Source organism: Channa argus, chromosome 18 (assembly GCF_033026475.1).
Source record: "Channa argus isolate prfri chromosome 18, Channa argus male v1.0, whole genome shotgun sequence".
Classification (NCBI taxonomy): domain Eukaryota; kingdom Metazoa; phylum Chordata; class Actinopteri; order Anabantiformes; family Channidae; genus Channa; species Channa argus.
The window spans coordinates 11,851,711-11,869,499 of record NC_090214.1 but is presented as its reverse complement, the minus strand read 5'-3'; the positions used below and the strand labels follow the sequence as shown (position 1 = coordinate 11,869,499).

At 39.3% G+C, this 17,789-nt stretch overlaps 1 protein-coding gene across 5 annotated transcripts in view; it reads right to left on the bottom strand.

The window, feature by feature from the left end:
* Positions 1-6,367: 6,367 nt before the first annotated feature.
* Positions 6,368-17,789, bottom strand: part of rai14 (retinoic acid induced 14) — a 35,338-nt gene continuing 23,916 nt past the window's right edge. For 3 of the 5 annotated variants that reach the window (XM_067484511.1, XM_067484513.1, XM_067484512.1), the window contains exons 8-21: positions 15,866-15,972; positions 15,587-15,771; positions 15,248-15,273; positions 14,807-14,893; positions 14,502-14,591; positions 14,127-14,264; positions 13,607-13,708; positions 11,871-12,575; positions 10,964-11,448; positions 9,083-9,275; positions 8,812-8,979; positions 8,434-8,592; positions 8,267-8,332; positions 6,368-7,692 (exon numbers count right to left, since the gene is read on the bottom strand). In XM_067484511.1, coding sequence (XP_067340612.1) covers positions 7,606-7,692; positions 8,267-8,332; positions 8,434-8,592; positions 8,812-8,979; positions 9,083-9,275; positions 10,964-11,448; positions 11,871-12,575; positions 13,607-13,708; positions 14,127-14,264; positions 14,502-14,591; positions 14,807-14,893; positions 15,248-15,273; positions 15,587-15,771; positions 15,866-15,972 — 2,598 coding nt within the window. In that variant the 3' untranslated portion in view covers positions 6,368-7,605. The remainder of the gene's footprint in view (positions 7,693-8,266; positions 8,333-8,433; positions 8,593-8,811; positions 8,980-9,082; positions 9,276-10,963; positions 11,449-11,870; positions 12,576-13,606; positions 13,709-14,126; positions 14,265-14,501; positions 14,592-14,806; positions 14,894-15,247; positions 15,274-15,586; positions 15,772-15,865; positions 15,973-17,789) is intronic. The other 2 variants (XM_067484514.1, XM_067484515.1) reach the window with 2 other exon arrangements.

Here is a 17,789-nt window from a genome sequence, read left to right as displayed (position 1 = left end):
GATTACTCCAAAGCGTCTTTGCATTAATATCATCTTTTATTCATTAGACGTTGGGTCAAAGACCAGTGTAAGATGCCCGAGGAAGCACATCCCGGAGATTTTGAATCATTTAGATTTGGTTTTATTCCATTTGGTTTGCTTCAAAGAGAACTTTTGAATGTTCTCCATCAAAGGACGGCCTTGTAGTAGAATTAAAACCTTGTTTTTCACCAGAAAACAAACCAGAAATGTGTCTATGAAGTTTGAGCCAATGCTGTGATGCAGAGTGAAAAATCAAGTTATTATTTAGTAACACAGTAAGAATAGTTTTTGTTTTCTTTACTGGGTTAATACATGTTTAAGTGTTTGCATGCATTTGTGTGTGTGTGTGTGTGTGTCCACTCTCTTTCATGTGCATGAATGTGTGTAAGTGTGTTTGTGTGCCACAGTAGACTGCAGCCGAGGTTACATCTTGCAGCAATTAAACTGCATGCGACTCTTTACGCCCTTCCATTTGTCTACTGCAGGGTCTGGTTTCAAGGCCAGCCTGCATTAGACAAAATGAGAACATTTGACGGCTTGGTGGCTGGGACAAAATGGGACACGGTAACACAAGAACAACATGTTGCACACATCAGTTAATTACTTGGCAATAAAATGCGGTTGTTTTAGATTGAACATATGCATGCTAACAATGTTGACAAACTGTACTGATGTGCAACAGACGAAAGATAAAAATAAGAAGATGCAGAGGACAGAATGAGGTGGGAGGAAGGCAAGAGATGGACAGAGGAGAGAGGGAGGTGAGATTAGAGTTCATTACCATCAGAATATATATGCAAACACCCTTGTGGTCTCAATGTTCTGCCAAGGAGAAAACTGTAGATCAGTGGGAGTCGCTCTCTGTTTCCTTTATCACGTTGCCCAGTGACACAAGTAAAACCGTGTAATTGTTATTGTGGTTGCGGTTACTGCATCGTGGAGACGCACAGTTAAATAAAACAACTGGAGATGCCCCAAGCTGATCTTAAGAGTTGGTACCTGTGTTAGTACAGGCGTATTGAAATTAATCATTTTTATCTTTAACCAACGAAATTCTGACCATTTCCTTTACTGAGCTCTGATGCCTTTTGTTTAGCTGCTGGTGGTGAAGCAAATCCACCAGACAATGCAACTTTCAGCTTTCTTCATCTTTTGTTGCATTACTCAGGTGTCCTGAGTGACCACACTGAGTTTCATTGACTATAATTGCAACATCTTCACTCTCTTTATGTCAATTTCAGAAGTCTGTAACTTTTTCATTTATGAAATATGAAAGGTTATTAAGGGACCTCTGGTATTTTGTTTAAGAAGCTCTTGAAAAAAGGTGCGTCACAGTAAGGACCAAAGTTTGGGGAGCCACGGAGGAGCCTCTTTACTACCTTCAGTGAGGTATGAGTCCAGCAGTGTCCCTGATTTTAATCCAACTCGACACCAGGTGTCAGCGGACAGCTCTGTTCCGCTCGTCACCTGTGTGTTTATGACACTCAGCTACAGATCTGATAATAGGACGAATGTGTTCTTGGTGTCTTGTACACTGGGTGGCGGGCAGAGACGAGGACTCACAGTAGGTTTGCTGATCCCTGGCTGCTCCCTGGATTCGTACAGTTCAAGCCCCCATGTTGCAACGTGCACGCCACTGCTCACCACAGTGGAGTGATGTTCTTTAACAGCCTCTTTGATGCTACATTTTACTGTGGGTGCAGCTAACCACAGCTTGATCATTCGTACATTTTAGCTGCAGGACAGATATGTTGAAGGTTGTCATCAGTCAGGTTTTAAGGTTTCAAATTTGGGTTGAAGCAATGAGTTTGCAGACAACTCTGTCTTACAGCTTGTAACAGACAATAATTTACAATCAAAAGCTCTGTTTTGTTGATTCGTACATTGTAGATTTCTACTGAAGATGTAAAAACAAAAAGTGTGAAAAAAAAAAACAAAAACAATTTAGATCCTAGCTTTTTTTAGATCCAGGCTTTACAAGCTGTACAGGCATTGATGACATTCTGACCCTGACTTGGGACTTCGACCAGTTTGTGGGATTTTCTCCACATGAGATTGTCACCTGGCATCCTTTCAGCAGTCTTGAAGAAATTCCCACATATGCTGAGCACTTGGCTGCTTTTCCTTCACTTTGTGGTCCAACTCATCCCAGAGCGTCTCAGCTGGGTTTACTTCTCATTATTGACTAAAGTGGTACTTTTGTCTCTCTGTACTTGGTTTGAGTTTTTTCTTGCCATAAAATGTATTACTACACTGTGAACCAAAACTACGGAGGAACACACAGAGAGAAGCTTCACAGCGTCACTTCTGACAGGATATATCAGTTGTCATTGTTGCAGCGTACCGCCAATGACACGCAAACATTTCCACAACGAAAACAGCCACTTTGTTAAGAAGTGCAAAACATATTTTAGGTTTTTCACATACTACATAATTCCATGTGCTATTTGATGTTTAGTTTGTAGAAAAATAAAACCAAAGAATGAGAAGGTGTGTCCAAACATTTGGCTAGCATCATGTGTTTATTACATCTAAAATATTCAGAAACGACAGCAGAAACCCCAACACCATGATATACACACTACTGCCAAATAGAAGTACTAACACTTGAGCACAGAGCATGCACACGGTTGTGACGCACATGAGAGTATTTACTGAGCATGCAAACCTCGATTAGTAGGAAATATAGGAGTGTAAACAAATAGTTAGCAAAGACCTGGGCAGTAAATGTTAAAGTGGTGAGGTGGCAGTCAAAACTGGACTGTTTTCTTGCTGCCTGTCATGTTTTATCAGAAGTGAACTATGTTTATTAAGCAAGCTAAGTGGAATATTAGCTCTTCATCAGCCGCTTGTTTTCCTCCCTTCTTCCTGTCTTTAGTCCTTTCATACTTTTAACAGGTGATATTGGTTTGTTCACTACTTTCAAAATTCTCTTAGTGGCAGATTAGTCATCCTTCCAGTGATTTTAACCTATATACTTCCTTCTCTCCTGATCTGCTACACTCGCTTCTCCATGTATTTTCTTTTGGCCACAACCTCCTCTCATTTCCTCCCTAAATGGGCTCCTTCAGCAGCAGTTTTCCTCTTCTGGTCTTTGACCTTCTGTTATGAGTTCTCATAAAATAAACTCTGTCTTTACTCTTTAATTCTGACCTCTTTTTCTCTATACAGTCACCATCCTTAAATAATTATATACTTTAAAAAGGAAGATCTATTGATTCACACATTATACTACGTAATTTTTTTGGTTTGCTTTTTCTAGGAGAGAGTCTTAATATAACTCATCTGTGCTCTGACGGTTCCTTAGGGTTCAGTTATTGGTCACCACGTTATGTGCTGTCTTTTGGCATTGAAATGATATTTTAAATTTCATTGTCTCAGTGGTGAGTCATTATTATAAAAGCTGTGTTTTTTGGTTTTTTTTATGAAAGAAGTATGAGCTTACATAGGAGTGTCACATAATATGAATTATAGTATTCAAATTTGATGGAATGGTTCAGTCTGAAAAAATCCCACTTTGATATGCATTTTTAGGATTTAACTAACTTCTGGAATTTTCTGCATTTATATAGCTGCAACAGGAGAATTTGTGTGAAGATTCTTTAACAAAATGAATTGTCACTTTCTGTTGTGTGTTATTATTTTTGACTGTTTGTAGCTCAGTTGGTAAGGCAGCCGTCTACAGACCACAGGGTTAGTGATTTGATCCCCAGGCCAGGTTATATGTCGAAGTGTCTCTGGGCAAGACACTGAACCCCAAACAGCCCATTCCCCTCCCCAGCTGTGCAGTGCAGGTCCAAGCCCGGTTGAAATTGTGAAGGGTTGCGTCAGGAAGGGCATCCGGCGTAAAAAAAAAAAAAACTGTGCCAAATCAACATGCGGACAATGATCAGGGGATAAGCCGAGAGGAGAGGGAAAAAAAAATTCAGTTCTACCAAAAACAGTCATTGGAGCAAGCAGACAAATAATGAGATTTTATGGGAAAACTGTCTTATCTCGAGGCCCTCAAAGGAACTGGACATTGAAGGAAAACACTGAAAGGTCAATCTCGATGAAGTAAACAAACTGAAATACAGAAATTACAAATAGAAAGCCCTAAATTGGACCCCCCCACCCCCCCTTAAATTGAACTCAGTTTAGCCAAAGCAGAGATTATCCTGCTACTCACAGAAGCCAGACATTGAAAGTTTACTGCAGGCTGTGATGCTTCACAAATATGGGCCCTATCTGGATTAGGATCACAGCAGTGGATCTCTCTCCCCTAACCCCCGAGGCCCCAGGGCAGAACATGTGGAAGAGGAAGATTGACAGGAAGTTATCGTGTAAAAGCAGAGGTGCGTGTGTGTATATGCTTTCTTGAATGCACATGCATGTGTGTGTTTGCCCAGCGGGTAGAACACAGGGCCAGGGCAGGAAACGAAGGAGTTGTGCCACCGGTTAGAGGAAACAGAACGGCAGATAAATTACCCAGAGTTGAACTGGCAGGACTTCTGAGAGACAAAGCTGAGTGGACGTTATGGAAGGAGTGTGGACATGAAGGATGGTGTGCCTGACCTAACAGGAAAAAAAAAATGCATCTGGTACTATTTGGCATAACTACTACAAGTGTATTTAGCTCTCTGCTCATCTTTCATAAAGATGGTGTTTCCTATCAAATCCAAATCCTATCAGTTTGGTTAGCATCTGGAGACTTTTGGGGCAACAGGAAAAATTTCTGATTCTTTTAATTATAATCAAAGAATTTGTTCACAAAGGGATTAAGCAATTTTCTTTGTGGTCCATCAGAGCACGGACTACTTTATTTATAGATAAGTTTTAGTAAATGCTGCCATCTAGTGGTCCCCTTTTTTTCTGCTGTCCCAGACCAATTACCAGTATGTTTTTATTTATATTGTTAAAACTCTTGGTTCCTTTTGAACTAATAGAGGAACAGTTTAAATCTTTGCCGGAAAACTTTTAAAGGGTGACTTCACCAATTATAAACCTTCCTATACAGTACTTCTACTTTTGGTGGGTGTATGTTTGGTATTGAACTCGATTTTGCTTTGCCTATATTAAAATATCTTTGTTTCTGTCTAATTTAAAAAAGATCTTTCAGTTCAGATGATGTCACCTGATTGCTCTGCTGGGCCTTAAGGTGACATAATCTGGAGACTGTCTCAGTTCAGTTGCCAAGTTTTTTCCATTAGAATTAGAGAGATATTTAAATTTAAGGAATGCAGAATAAAATTTAACACCATTTATAAAGATATACTTCCCAAAATGGAGTAAGCTAAAAGTTTTACACTATTTAATGAAACTGAACTTTTAATATGCCTGTTTAATATATGGACATATTAATATTATGTGATAACTCATCTAACTGTCGGTATTGAGGATGGTGTGTGATTTAAGAAAAGTGCAAAACTGCCTTATTTTCCTTTGTAACAGATATGTTGTATATAGATATTTTTTTGCGTGTGAGTCAAAATCCCGACATTCTGGCAAATAAATAGTTTAACAAGGGTGGGGGGAAAAAATAGTAATAGTCATTCATAAACGTAAAGGAGGCAGCACAGTAATGAAGTGGTTAGCGCTGCCGCCTCACAGTTAGAAGGTCCCCAGGTCATATCCCCGGTTCGTTACGGCCTTTCTGTATGGAGTTTTGATGTTCTCCCCTGTGCTTGGGTTCCACTGAGTACTTCTATTTCCTCCTACAGTCCAAAGACATGCATGTTAAGTGAGTTGGTGAGTCTAAATGATTGTCCGTCAGTTAATGTCTCTGTGTTGGCCCTGAGATAGACTGGTAACATTCAAGGGTGTACTCTGCCTCTCACTCAGTGACAGCTGGGAAGTTTAAGCGCTTACAGATAATGTGTAAATGGAATCAGTATGTTGCCTTCTTAAATTGGTTACTATTAATCTGTGGTCAGCTGTGAATTCACGCAGGCTGCGGTATGCATGACATAATATCACTTAATATCAAATAAAATGAAATTCAGTAACATTACTGAAGAGATGTGTTATATAAAAAATCAAAATCAAATCAGACTAATATCAGTCTCTTGAAACTTTATTAATGTGGGCAAAAAAAGACATTTGCAAACAAGCTATTTTTTTGTCATTACGTGAGAAACGACAAAACAATGTTGCTTCCTTTTACCTGTCTTGGTACAAAACATTTCAGTCAAGGTTTAGACAGAGAGAGAAGAAAACAAGTTGATTGATACCATACAAAACAAGCAGGACTCTATTCAGGATCAAATAGATCAGTCTGGTCAGTCAGGTACAAATCGGTTAAAAAAGGTTCCTGAGTGAAAAATAAGTGTGGGAGCTTCAGTCTGTTGAATCCAAATTCAATTAATCAGAGTCCAGTTAAACAGTGTTAGTTTTATATATAATTTGGATATTCAAACTCTGATCAGTTTAAAGGTTAATAGTTAAGGGTGTAAGTACTAAGGCAAAGCAGTGTGATGTGATAACAGTTCAGAAGCTGATGGACGACCCATTCAAAGAAATGTATTTTCAGACATTGAACAGCATTGATCCATACCTACAAAGGAACTATAGAGGATAATAATGATTTGCTGTAGGTACAGCAGAGCAGGTAAAATACTGATTAAAAAGTGCAGGCACATGACTCAATACAGAAAAATGTTATATGCAAAACAACATTCAGTCGATCATAATGTATATGGGAACTAACTGGCTGGTATTCAAAAAGACATTAAACCTATACTGCTGGACACTTGTTACAATTGAATTTTTTTAATTACAGTAACCCCCATGTTATAACAGGAAATGAATTCAGGTGTCAGTGCTTTTTTACACTTTGGAGGAAAAAAGCTTTTCATTAACTCAAAATGAAGACACAAAACAAGGCCAATAAAAATACAGCTTTCAATCATCTTTAAAATACAGTAACTTAGAAAACATGGCATAGTAATAATTAAAATACATGTTTTATAAATTTGTGCTACTAGAAAAAAAGCAATACAACATTACCATGCTTTTCTTCATAGAAGTGATTTATGGCCTGGGAAGTGGCATGCATCATCAGGGAACATATAACTTACTGTAGATTGTATCGGGAACATTTAGTTAAGTAAAATAGATACTATTAACAGCAATGCTGAGTGTTTGCTTTCTTTAAGCAAATGTAACAAACTACATTGGACTGATTAGTGCATACAGACAATAACAGTATAGGTCTGAGTATATACACATTGCATTATCACAACTGCATGTAATTTAGAGTTGATGCACATTTTCAGTGTAGTGTTAATGTGCACATGAGCAGCTGGCTCCTCCATTCAAATGAATAGTCATTTAAGGTACAGTACAGTCTCCCTGGCAGGCTTGAGGCTTCCCCATACCATCTTCCATCAAATTATTGACTTTCAGATTTGTAACGGGTCAAAATGTCCTTATCAAAAGGCAGTAAACATGACTGTAAACTAAACCTCGTTTGCAATTAGTCAAGGTTTATCCAGAGGCATCGCTTGCAATCAGCACAAGCAAAATGTGACTTGGGACAGGACGACATGGGAACAGATACAGCTGACAGCAGTTTACTTCAGTTTGGGAAACTAGGCCTGTTGTGTCTCAGCAGGCCTCCTTGGCTTGGCTTGGCATTTTGCACATCATAAGAATCTGCTTCAAGGCTTTCTGAACATCCTCGTCCATCTGACCCTAGGGGCACACAACACAGGGTTCAGTTCCTTAGTAACAATACACAAATTTTGCTTTATGGTCAAACCTCAGAGTCAGAGCAGCCAAACAGAAAGCTAAGATGATGTTGCACAGCATTTTGTCATCTTCAGCTCAGGATGTATTATCAAACTAGAGGCCACAGTTTGCTTCCTGTTACTGGAAGCAGACCTTCTCATTAATCTGTGCCTCTGTAAGCCATTCCTCCGGGTTTGACCCCTACTCCAACTGTCAGATGGAAATGGCCTAAACTGACTTGTCTAACAAAACCCTACTTCTTCGAGTAGGCAACTCCTATGGGTCAAATGCACTAGCTCACTGCCTAGTGCAGCCACTGGCCCGATCCCTCTTTGTGCATATGAATACCACTACTTCACCCACCACTGTTGCCCTACTGTCATCTACAAAACAGTGGTGGATCAGCCAGCGCTAGCTCTCCACCCTGGCTCTCTCATGTCATCAGTACATTATTAACATCCTTTGATTGTCCATCTTTGTGGGCTCCTCATAGTTTGCGTGAACCGTAACAAATATTTCAACTAATCTGTGAATTTACCTGGACAGCATAAAGGAGGTGCATCCTATAGACAGACACTATCTCATGGTGCTGCTTCTTTGACTCCTGCAATGGAAATACAGGTCAAAAACATTCTGGAATCACAGATGTATATTTTATTATACAAGGTACACGAGTCAACATTATTTTATTTGGTCATTTCTTACAGCTAGCTGGTACTGCAGCTGTTTGACTTGTTGCTGCAGTGCCTCCAGCTGTTGGTTTTGCTGCTGTCTCTTAGAGGGTGAACCAGAGCTGTAGGAGAGCTGAGACAGGCTGTTTAATGCATCCTTTAGCTTCCCCACCTCTCGAGACAGGTCATCTATCTGAGAATGAAGACAAAAAAGGGATTAAATTTCTCAGGTTTGCTAGCATAGGGACAACAGAAGAGCCTTGATTAGAAAATTTAGACTGTTTAGCTTAAATTCTTAAATAAGTACTGTAAGTATAATAGTTGTTAACTATAAACCATATACAGTACAGTATAACCACTGCCAAAGAAGTGACTAACACTGTCATGTTACTACTATCAGATTGTAACTGACCCTCTTATTCTTTTCTCTTTCTGAGGCGACATGGTCCTCCACCAGCTGTTTGAGCTGAGACACAGCATCCTGGGACTCGGCCAGTCTGGAGGTCAGTGTCTGGTTCTCCTTCTCCCTTGACATCACCAGCTCCTGCAGCGCTTCCCGCTCTGCACGATTCTCACGTGCCTGATGAATGAATGAACAAGTATAAAAATAGCAAAGTACTTGGTTTTAACCTTCTCCTGTGAACATCTCATTTTATTCTCATGCCTGATCTCTTTCTCCTCACCTTCTGCCACGCATCAGCAGCCTCCAACGCCATCTCATCCTGTTTCCTTAGGGCCTCCTGAAGGAGCTGCATCAGATGGTTCACCTTACTATCCATTTGTTCTCGCAGAGTCTCATGCTCCAGACGCGAGACGGAATCATCTGGGGTGACATCCTTCTGTGCTTTCAGACTAAAATTGGCACAAGAACCACATCTATTAAAAGTCAAATTTTTTGGGTTAAAGGCATGAAAGGCAAGCACTTTACATCTTAGTTGTAATAGGGTAATACCAGGCATTCTCAGTAATTACTGTAGTTCTTGATGTGTGATTTCCACAATATCAGTCTTGTGTTTGTGTCCTGTTAGCTGGGTAAGTAATTACTACAGCTGTAGCTCAGTAGGTAGAGCATTGGTACGACTTCTGGTCCTCTTGGTTACGTGTCTGTGGGCAAGACATTGATCCCCAATGTTGTCCCTAGTGTCTGATGCTTATTTGTAAGTTGCTTTAGATAAAAGTTATTACTAAATGAATAATTTTAATGGTAATATTACTGTATTATTTTTCAATTAAATACAATAACCCGGTTATTTTTATTACAGCTCAAATATTATTACCTGGTAATACCCCAAAATATTAACCAACTATTATATTATTATCATTTAACATGTGAAGTGCTAACCTTAAAACTAGAAAAGTAGTTTGTTAACCACGGAGTTCTAATATAATCGAATTGATCAGCCTATGACTATAGTAAGACAACCAATTTTCATATCAGTCACATTTTACTACGTTTAGATGGAACCCAGTGCACAACACAGTCACATACAGAATGGTTTGAGAGGTTCTATTAAACTCTTCTGAACAGCACATTTACTAATTCGGATGTAATTAATAATTTACTTAAAGCAGTGTACTTTTTAAGTTGTTGCTTGCTAGTTATTCATATTGAGTAATTTACTAAAGCCTGAAAAAAATTGAACAAAAAAAACTTTTAAAAGTACATAGTCGCTTATATAGCACTTTTATCCAAAGCACTTTACAGTGTTGATTTCCATTCACACTCACACACCGATGGCAGTGGCTGCCATGCAAGGTGCTCACCTGACCCACTGGGGGTTCAGTGTCTTGCCCAAGGACATGTAGCCGGAAGCGAGATCGAACCACTGACCCTGTGGTCTATGTCAACTGCCTTACCAACTGAGCTACACCCACCCAAAAGTTACTTAAATCCAGTAAAATGCCCACATGAAGTTCTTAATATACACTGAAGCATAAATGTGAAATAACACTTTATTGTTGTTGTTTGGCTGTGTTGGAGCCAGTTGTATCCACAATGGAAAATCATCATATTATAGAAAACTTAAAAATTTAAGTAAAACCATAGTCTGCTAGTAACTGTAGGACTTTCAATTCAAAATTAAGAAGTAAAAGCACATCTCCTGTGAGATGGAACTGCGTACATGGAATATTTCTTTAGCCAGGATACACTGAGCCTAATTGAAAGAACTAACTCAGACGAAAAAACGCTGCTCCAGGTTGCCAAGATGTCATCGGGGCTAATAAGTTGCCCCAGATGGGGTATAGCTACCTCTATTCATGAATAGGGGTATAGCTACCTCTATTCATGAATATTTGAAAAAAGTCACAACAATAGTTGTAGTTATACTGGAGTTATTGAAACCAGGTTCTCTTCCTAAGTGCTGATTTGCTAAGCATTAAGCCAATCAGAGTGCTCTCTTTACCTGAAAGCCCGACACAAACGGACATGTTGACCAACCAGCAGAAATGACAAGGGACACTACAAAGACTAGGCCAATGGAGGCCCGCCAACAGCCAACTGTTATCTTGATGTGTCCTGGCCCTTAATAAAATCTTATGTCTGTAATGTTTCCTCTCCTCACCTGTTCTGTAGAGCCTCCACCTGCAAGGTCTTCTGGTGTAGTTGTTCTTTCAGGTTTTCTGTTTGGCTTTCCAACTCTTTGATGGCATTTCCCAAAGATAACATAACCTGTGTATGGTCAGCGAGGGCTACAGAGCTCTGTGCTTGAGCTTCTGCCTCCTGCTTTAGGGCCAAAATCTCCTCCTGAGCAGTTGAATACTTCTTTTCTATGTCCACTAGAAGCATGTGTAGCTCCTCCACCTTGTTGTTTAGCACCTGGACTTGCTGCTGTTGTTGTTCTGAGGAAGGAGACAATTCACTGGCCTCAGCCTGAGCTTCAGCCAGTTGTTTCTGAGTGACACTTAGCTGACTCTTGGTTTCGCTGTAGGAGTGGGAGAGTTCCAGCAAGCGCCGCTGTAGCCCAGTAATCACCTCGTTTAGCTCGGCTTTCATTTCTTCAAAGTCTTTGGCTGCAGCTTCAACAGGGACTGTGCCCTTCAGGGCCTCCTGAAAAACACGAAGAAGTAGATAGAATTTGAATCAAAGAAACATAACTGGGTTAAAAAAGATGATTTGCTCAAACTGCAAGCATAATCAAACTGAATTGTTTGTATTGTCATTTGGATGCAAATATTTTCCAGGTTTTTTTGGCTAAATCAAGAATCCCTCCTTATGTGTAAAGTACCGCAAACCCTTTGAACACAGAATAGTGGTATATTCAGTCATCGCCTGACTTTAACTGGGCAAACTTTTCAATTCGTAAAGGCAAATCTGAAGACAAAATGACCCAAAGCAACCAGGACCTGAAGACATCTGCATCAAAGGCCTAGCAGAACATCACCATGGAAAGAATGTGTATAGACCTAACTATGATATCAGTGCCTTTCTGTGAATTAAGACAAATGTATAAAGAGGAAGCCCATATTTACCTGGAGTATCCTAATCTCCTCCTGTGACTCCTTGTACAGCTCTTCAATCTGCAAAATCCTCTGTTCATTTTCTTTAATGGTTTGTCTTTCCTCCCCTGTCCTCCTCAGAGCCTCCTCTAGCTGTCGGACTTGTTGACCTGCTTTCTCTCGCTCAGATTCTGATTGAATGAGCTGGGCCGTCAGCTGTTTTATTTCATGCTCAAGTTTGGATGATGCAACTCTCTTTTCCTCTTCCTCAGTCTGTTCCGCTCCATGTGTTCTCATCTGTGCTCTCAGCATCTCCACCTCCTCCGCCGCTTGGTGGTATCTCTCCTGAGTGTCTGTCAGCTTTGCCTGCAGCTCTGCTAAACTCTCCATCAACTCTTCCTCTCTTCCTTTCTCCCTCATGTATGCATGCTCCTCTCTTTCTCTCTCTGGTTTCAGCTGTGCCTGAAGTGAGCGGTTTTCTTTTCTGGTTTCCAGAAGTTTCCTCTGAACACTCTCTAATGTCTGTCGTAAAAGTGTGATCTCCTCTTTGCCCCCTTCTTCATCCCCTCTGACAAAAACATGTCCTGAAACATATTCCCTTTCTCCTTGGTTGGTGGAAGGGACTGGTGACAGTGATTCAAACTCATCCTGGGTGGAGTGGAAGGAGGAGTTGGACGCCATGCTGTTTGGATGACTGCTCTCCTTCAGGTCTTCGTTTCCTTGGAGGGACGGCTGTTTCTGTATAGTGAAGATTGAGGTTAAGGCATTTGCCCTTTGCAGATCAGCCATTTTTGGAACTTCAGGCTGCTAGTTCTGCCTATGTTAAGCTGTTGTTAAAACTACTTAATCAGTTTACACTGCAGATGCTGTGAACAAAAAAAAAAATTCCATCAACATAGCTTACTGTGTGTTTCAATAGGACATTAGCGCGATGTTTATATGGTGAAAAACTGCAAAAGACACAGGTGATGTTGATGACTGCTGTAATTGGTGCCACTATCCTGTGAGTTTAGGGTCCTTATAGCGGATCATTTGGCACAGTATTTTTTTAACGCCAGATGCCCTTCCTGATGCAACCCTCCGCAATTTCTACCGAGCTTGGAACCGGCACTGCACAGCTGGGGATGGGCATGGGCTATTGGGGGTTCAGTGTCTTGCCCAGAGACACTTCGACATGTGCCCGGGAGGAGTGGGACGCAAACTCCCTATCACTACCACCTGAGCCACTGGAACCCCAGCGTATGTTTGTCATACTATTCTAAAATTCTCATTTTTACATATATAGAAGTCCCTCACATTGTCCATTAGATAACATTTGGTGCCAGGTGACCACAGGCAGCAAATATCAATGTACACAATGTGCCATATAACCTATTCCCATGCAAACATCAAGTTGAAAGACCAAATTACAGCTTTGATCACTTCTTTGTTGCCAAACATTTGCATGAGTAAATACTTGCCTTGAGATGACTTGGTGCTATATAAATAAAGTTGAAATGAATTGAATTTAATTATTAGATAGAGGCCGAATAAATGAAATATTTAAATACCCTGTGCTGTTGTGTCTTTTGAATCATGTTAACAACAACATATGGGGTTAAGCACACATTACCTTACATTTTACCTTTTGTCAAACATGAATTCATACAACTTTTTAATAAATTGCATAAGTTGCACTCTAAGTTCTTAGGTTCTCCCACGAAAAAGGTTGTTGTTTAGCTTATACTGTAGATTTCTTTTTGGTTTACATGAATGAATGGGATACAAACCTTAAGTTTGCTTGCAAGGTGCAGGTTCTCCAAAGTCAGAGCAGTAATCTTGGCTTGCAGAGCAGAAACCAGAGCTGCTGATGCTGTACAACTGTGTTCAACCTGTTAACACATACATACACAGAAAGGCATAAAAGCAATGTTAAAGACCACTAGCTATCTAGTGAAAAACAAAGCGAGTCACGACATGTCTACAGCTTAGGTTAGACCTGCTTCAAGAATGCCAGAGTGAAAGAGTTCGGCAGTGCACAGATATCTGCCAGAGAACAGTAATAAAGGTCGACTTACAATAACCAGAAAAACATAAATTAAGGTAAAACTGAAACATTACAACACTCAATGTTTACAAATCTTAAGACCAAATGTTTTATCTATTAAAAATAACCTTACTATGGTTGTGTAAATGATCTATATTTAAGTTTATACACCAGTAAAGGTATTTAGTGTATGTAATATTTTACCAAATGTACATAGACATAATGCAAACATATCAATGTAGCCTTGCTTAGTCATTAACCACCTTTGTATCCAGCTCAGAACCAGTCACATTCTGCTCCACGGTCTGCTTCAGGTCTTCAATCGTTTCCAGCAACATGTTTCTCTCCTCATGGAGCTTCTCCACCTCGTCTCTCAGAACTGTACCTCTGACCTCATCCTCCTTTAACACGAGAAAGGGGAGGGGAGACAGGTGGCGGGAAAGAGGAAGGGGAGGAGAGAAGAGCAAAATATTGACAAGGAGACAGAAGAAAAATAAATTGGTTAATATTTAACTATGATTTTTTATATTAGTACTGATAGGGGAGGTTGAAACTGGTTTCTTTTTTTTTAAAGCTATGCTCCAATTTGTGGGAAGGTTCATTAAATTTTGTAACATTGACTTCACATTTTCTATAACCTTATAGTTGAATATCTTCGGAGTGTCACTTTTGCCTGACGCAGGAGTCCCTGTGGATGTAACAACTGAAGGAGAGGAGGGTCCAGAGCTCTGAAGGATGAAGAATTTGATTAATTATGTAAAAAAGGACAAAATAAATATATGAATGAAATACTGTGACAAACCATGATTTGTCAAACCTTAAAAACACAGACTCAAAATATTTAAATTTTATGTAAATAAGCACAAGTTGACTACTTGTTTTCAGAATATGCTGCAGACATGCATTACTATGAAGAGTTGCAGATACACAGACATGCATTTACCTGCAGTGGGCTAATAGGAGGTGGAGGTGCTTTTCGTTTTTTGGGAGTTGTGATCCGTTCATCACTTAGCCTAACTACTTGATCATGCTGAAGAGCCAGCAAAAGAGAAACGAGGCAACAAAGAGAGAAAAGGAAAGGTGGGATTCAGTGCTGGTTAGTAAGTGGAGAGTCAATCAATGGGTGCTACAATAGGACTCAAGTTGAGGTTTTCAAAAATGGTAAAAAAAAAAAAATAGAAGAGCTGCTGCTAATAATATCCATCATGTGAAGCTACACAACAGAAATGTGACTCGTTCTTTTCAGCCTCTTGAGTATAATTCACATTGTAGCAATAAAACAAATTTAGACTAAGTGTTATTAATAATTGATTAACTTTCAAAAGTTTTAGTACTTTTTCCTGTTTGTGAGGATCTCAAAATAAAAGTAATAGCAATAACTTACCTGAGGACTTCTAGGTGACTTTGTATCTATCAAAGAAGACCAGAAAGCATTAAAAAAAATAGGCAACATGCAACAGTCAGTCTCCTCTTTAAACATGTTCCAATACTCTACGGCTGGCAAAATCTCAGTCACTGAGAAAGATAGATCATGCGTGTATGGGAAGTGTACTGTAGTTATGTCAAAACTCCTCCAGGTGGCAGTGTTGACAGCGTAGAAAATATGAGCAACACAAATCTACCACATAGGTGATACATTTATGTTCATGTTTGTATTATGGAAAGAAGTCAAACATCAAATCAAACGGTCAAAAAAATATGTTGTGCCTGTGTTTGCACACACCTGAAACATGATGTTTGCTCAGGGCAGCCATGAGGGCAGTTTTGACTTCTGCCTTGCCTGACAGCTTGGCATAATGTACGACATCATGACCTTGTGAATCTACAGCTGAAAGATCTGCTCCTCGCTGAACCAGTACTTCAACAACAGAGAGTGCATTGGACTCAGCTGCCAGCATCAAAGCTGTCCTACAACACAAAAGTATAAATACTGATCACTGATACTAGCCAACATGCCCTCTTAAAATAAATAAATAAGTAATAGTCTTGAATGCGTTCATACCTGCCGCTGTTATCAGAGGCATTGATTTCAGCACCACAGTCCAACAAAGCGTTGCATACTTCAACATGAGCATGTTTGGCTGACAAGAGCAAGGGAGTGAGTCCATCCTTAGGAACAGAGATACATGATAAACTTTATAAATAACTGAAAGCGACCACAAGCGTCACACACACTAACAACACAGATTTATATAAACAGACATCTACAGAACTACTTTTCTGTGACGTCAGATGTGGGCCTAGAAATGGAGTATGCAAAATGTCTGTGTGGTGAGAGACGTCTCACATCTATGTGAAAAAGAAGTGAAATGTCTCCTACATCAAATACATATTCTAGCTGATAAACAGAAAAGTTGAAGTTGTCCTACTTTACAAACTGGTGTATGTTTTAGCATCAGAGAACTAGAAGGAAGGGAAAATCCCCACAGTTATATATTTACAGTTCTAAATGAATGGCTTCAGAAGGGTTTATTACCCTGAGTTGGGCAACTAGGGCAGTATTTCATGCAACGTAGACATCCCACATAATTCACCAGGATTGACAGATCCAACCCAAAGTATGATTCTTAACCTAACCGTAACCTTCTATTACCTAAGTTGAACCTAAACAACATACATGTGAGGGTGGCGTATAGCTGGGAGGAGCTGTTGTCTGAAAGGTTCAGTCACGAGAAAGAATGCTGACTAAGCCAAGATTAAGTTAGGAAATAATATGTATCTTAGAAAACTATGACTAAAGAGTGAGAACAGAGTTTAAAAACACAATTAAAATACAGTCATATAAAACAGAAACTACATAACACAGGCCAATTATATTATTAACAGTAAAACAAGTAACGGGGAAAAAAAATCACAAGTTCTTGTTGAACTGAACAATGCAAAAGGATCTAAAGTAACTAAAGTTTGTCATCTTCAGGTTTTATATAAAAGGCTACAGCTTCCACACACCACAGAGAACAGAGCATTGGGTTGGGATGTAGAAGCCCGCGTGTTTGAATCAATTATACAATTTATTTCTAAGTATTTACAACAAAAAGTTTCAGAATCCATTTATTTGTAGTTCACAACTAAATCTTAATCTTCAGTCTCTTTCTATGGTCGAACTGTCGTAACTGTGTTTGTATAATACAAATATGAACACACGAAAACATAAATGTATAATTTACTACGGTGGAAATTGGATAGCAAAGAATTTTTCAAGCAGACAAAGACCTGGTAACCTGATCATCATCAAAACTCAGCTCTAATCTTACTACTTGATGTAGAAACACATAGTGTACATACATACTGTACATAAATAGTGTACATACATGTACATCTGTAAAATGTCTGTAGGCCTTTTTAAGGATTCATTATACAACATGTGACAGATTAGTCTAGAAAGAATATTTTATAACACCTCTTATGTAAGGAATGCCTGAATTGGCCACTGAGCCCAAATTATGTACCTCTTTACCACTGGACAGCAGTTGGAGTGGGGTGAGGGATACTATGAACCACTACCGCTAACCATTAATCTTGTTTATATCAGTGTGCTGTCAACTGTTGAAACAAAAGGTTAATAGATTGTTTAATTTGAACTATTTTAGCTGTTCCCTTGAAAACTGGACAGATCACGGTTTTAAACCATGTTCAGTTTTACTTTCTCAAATTTTGAGGAGCAAAAACATTTTTTTCCCTCTTGATGTCCATCTTCAGAAGCCCTTAGAAGGGTTTCACTCCCAGATTAGATATTTTTGAAACTTCAGTCAACTACAATTGACAGATTTAAAAAATTATGTTGGATACCAGATTCTCTATAAAATGTATAAATCTTATAATTCTCCCAAAACAAATATACTGTTCTTAAAATGTCAATGCAACATATTTCCTTTTGACATCCATAACAAGTCAGGGTCTTTCATCTGATATTTTTTTCTAACAGT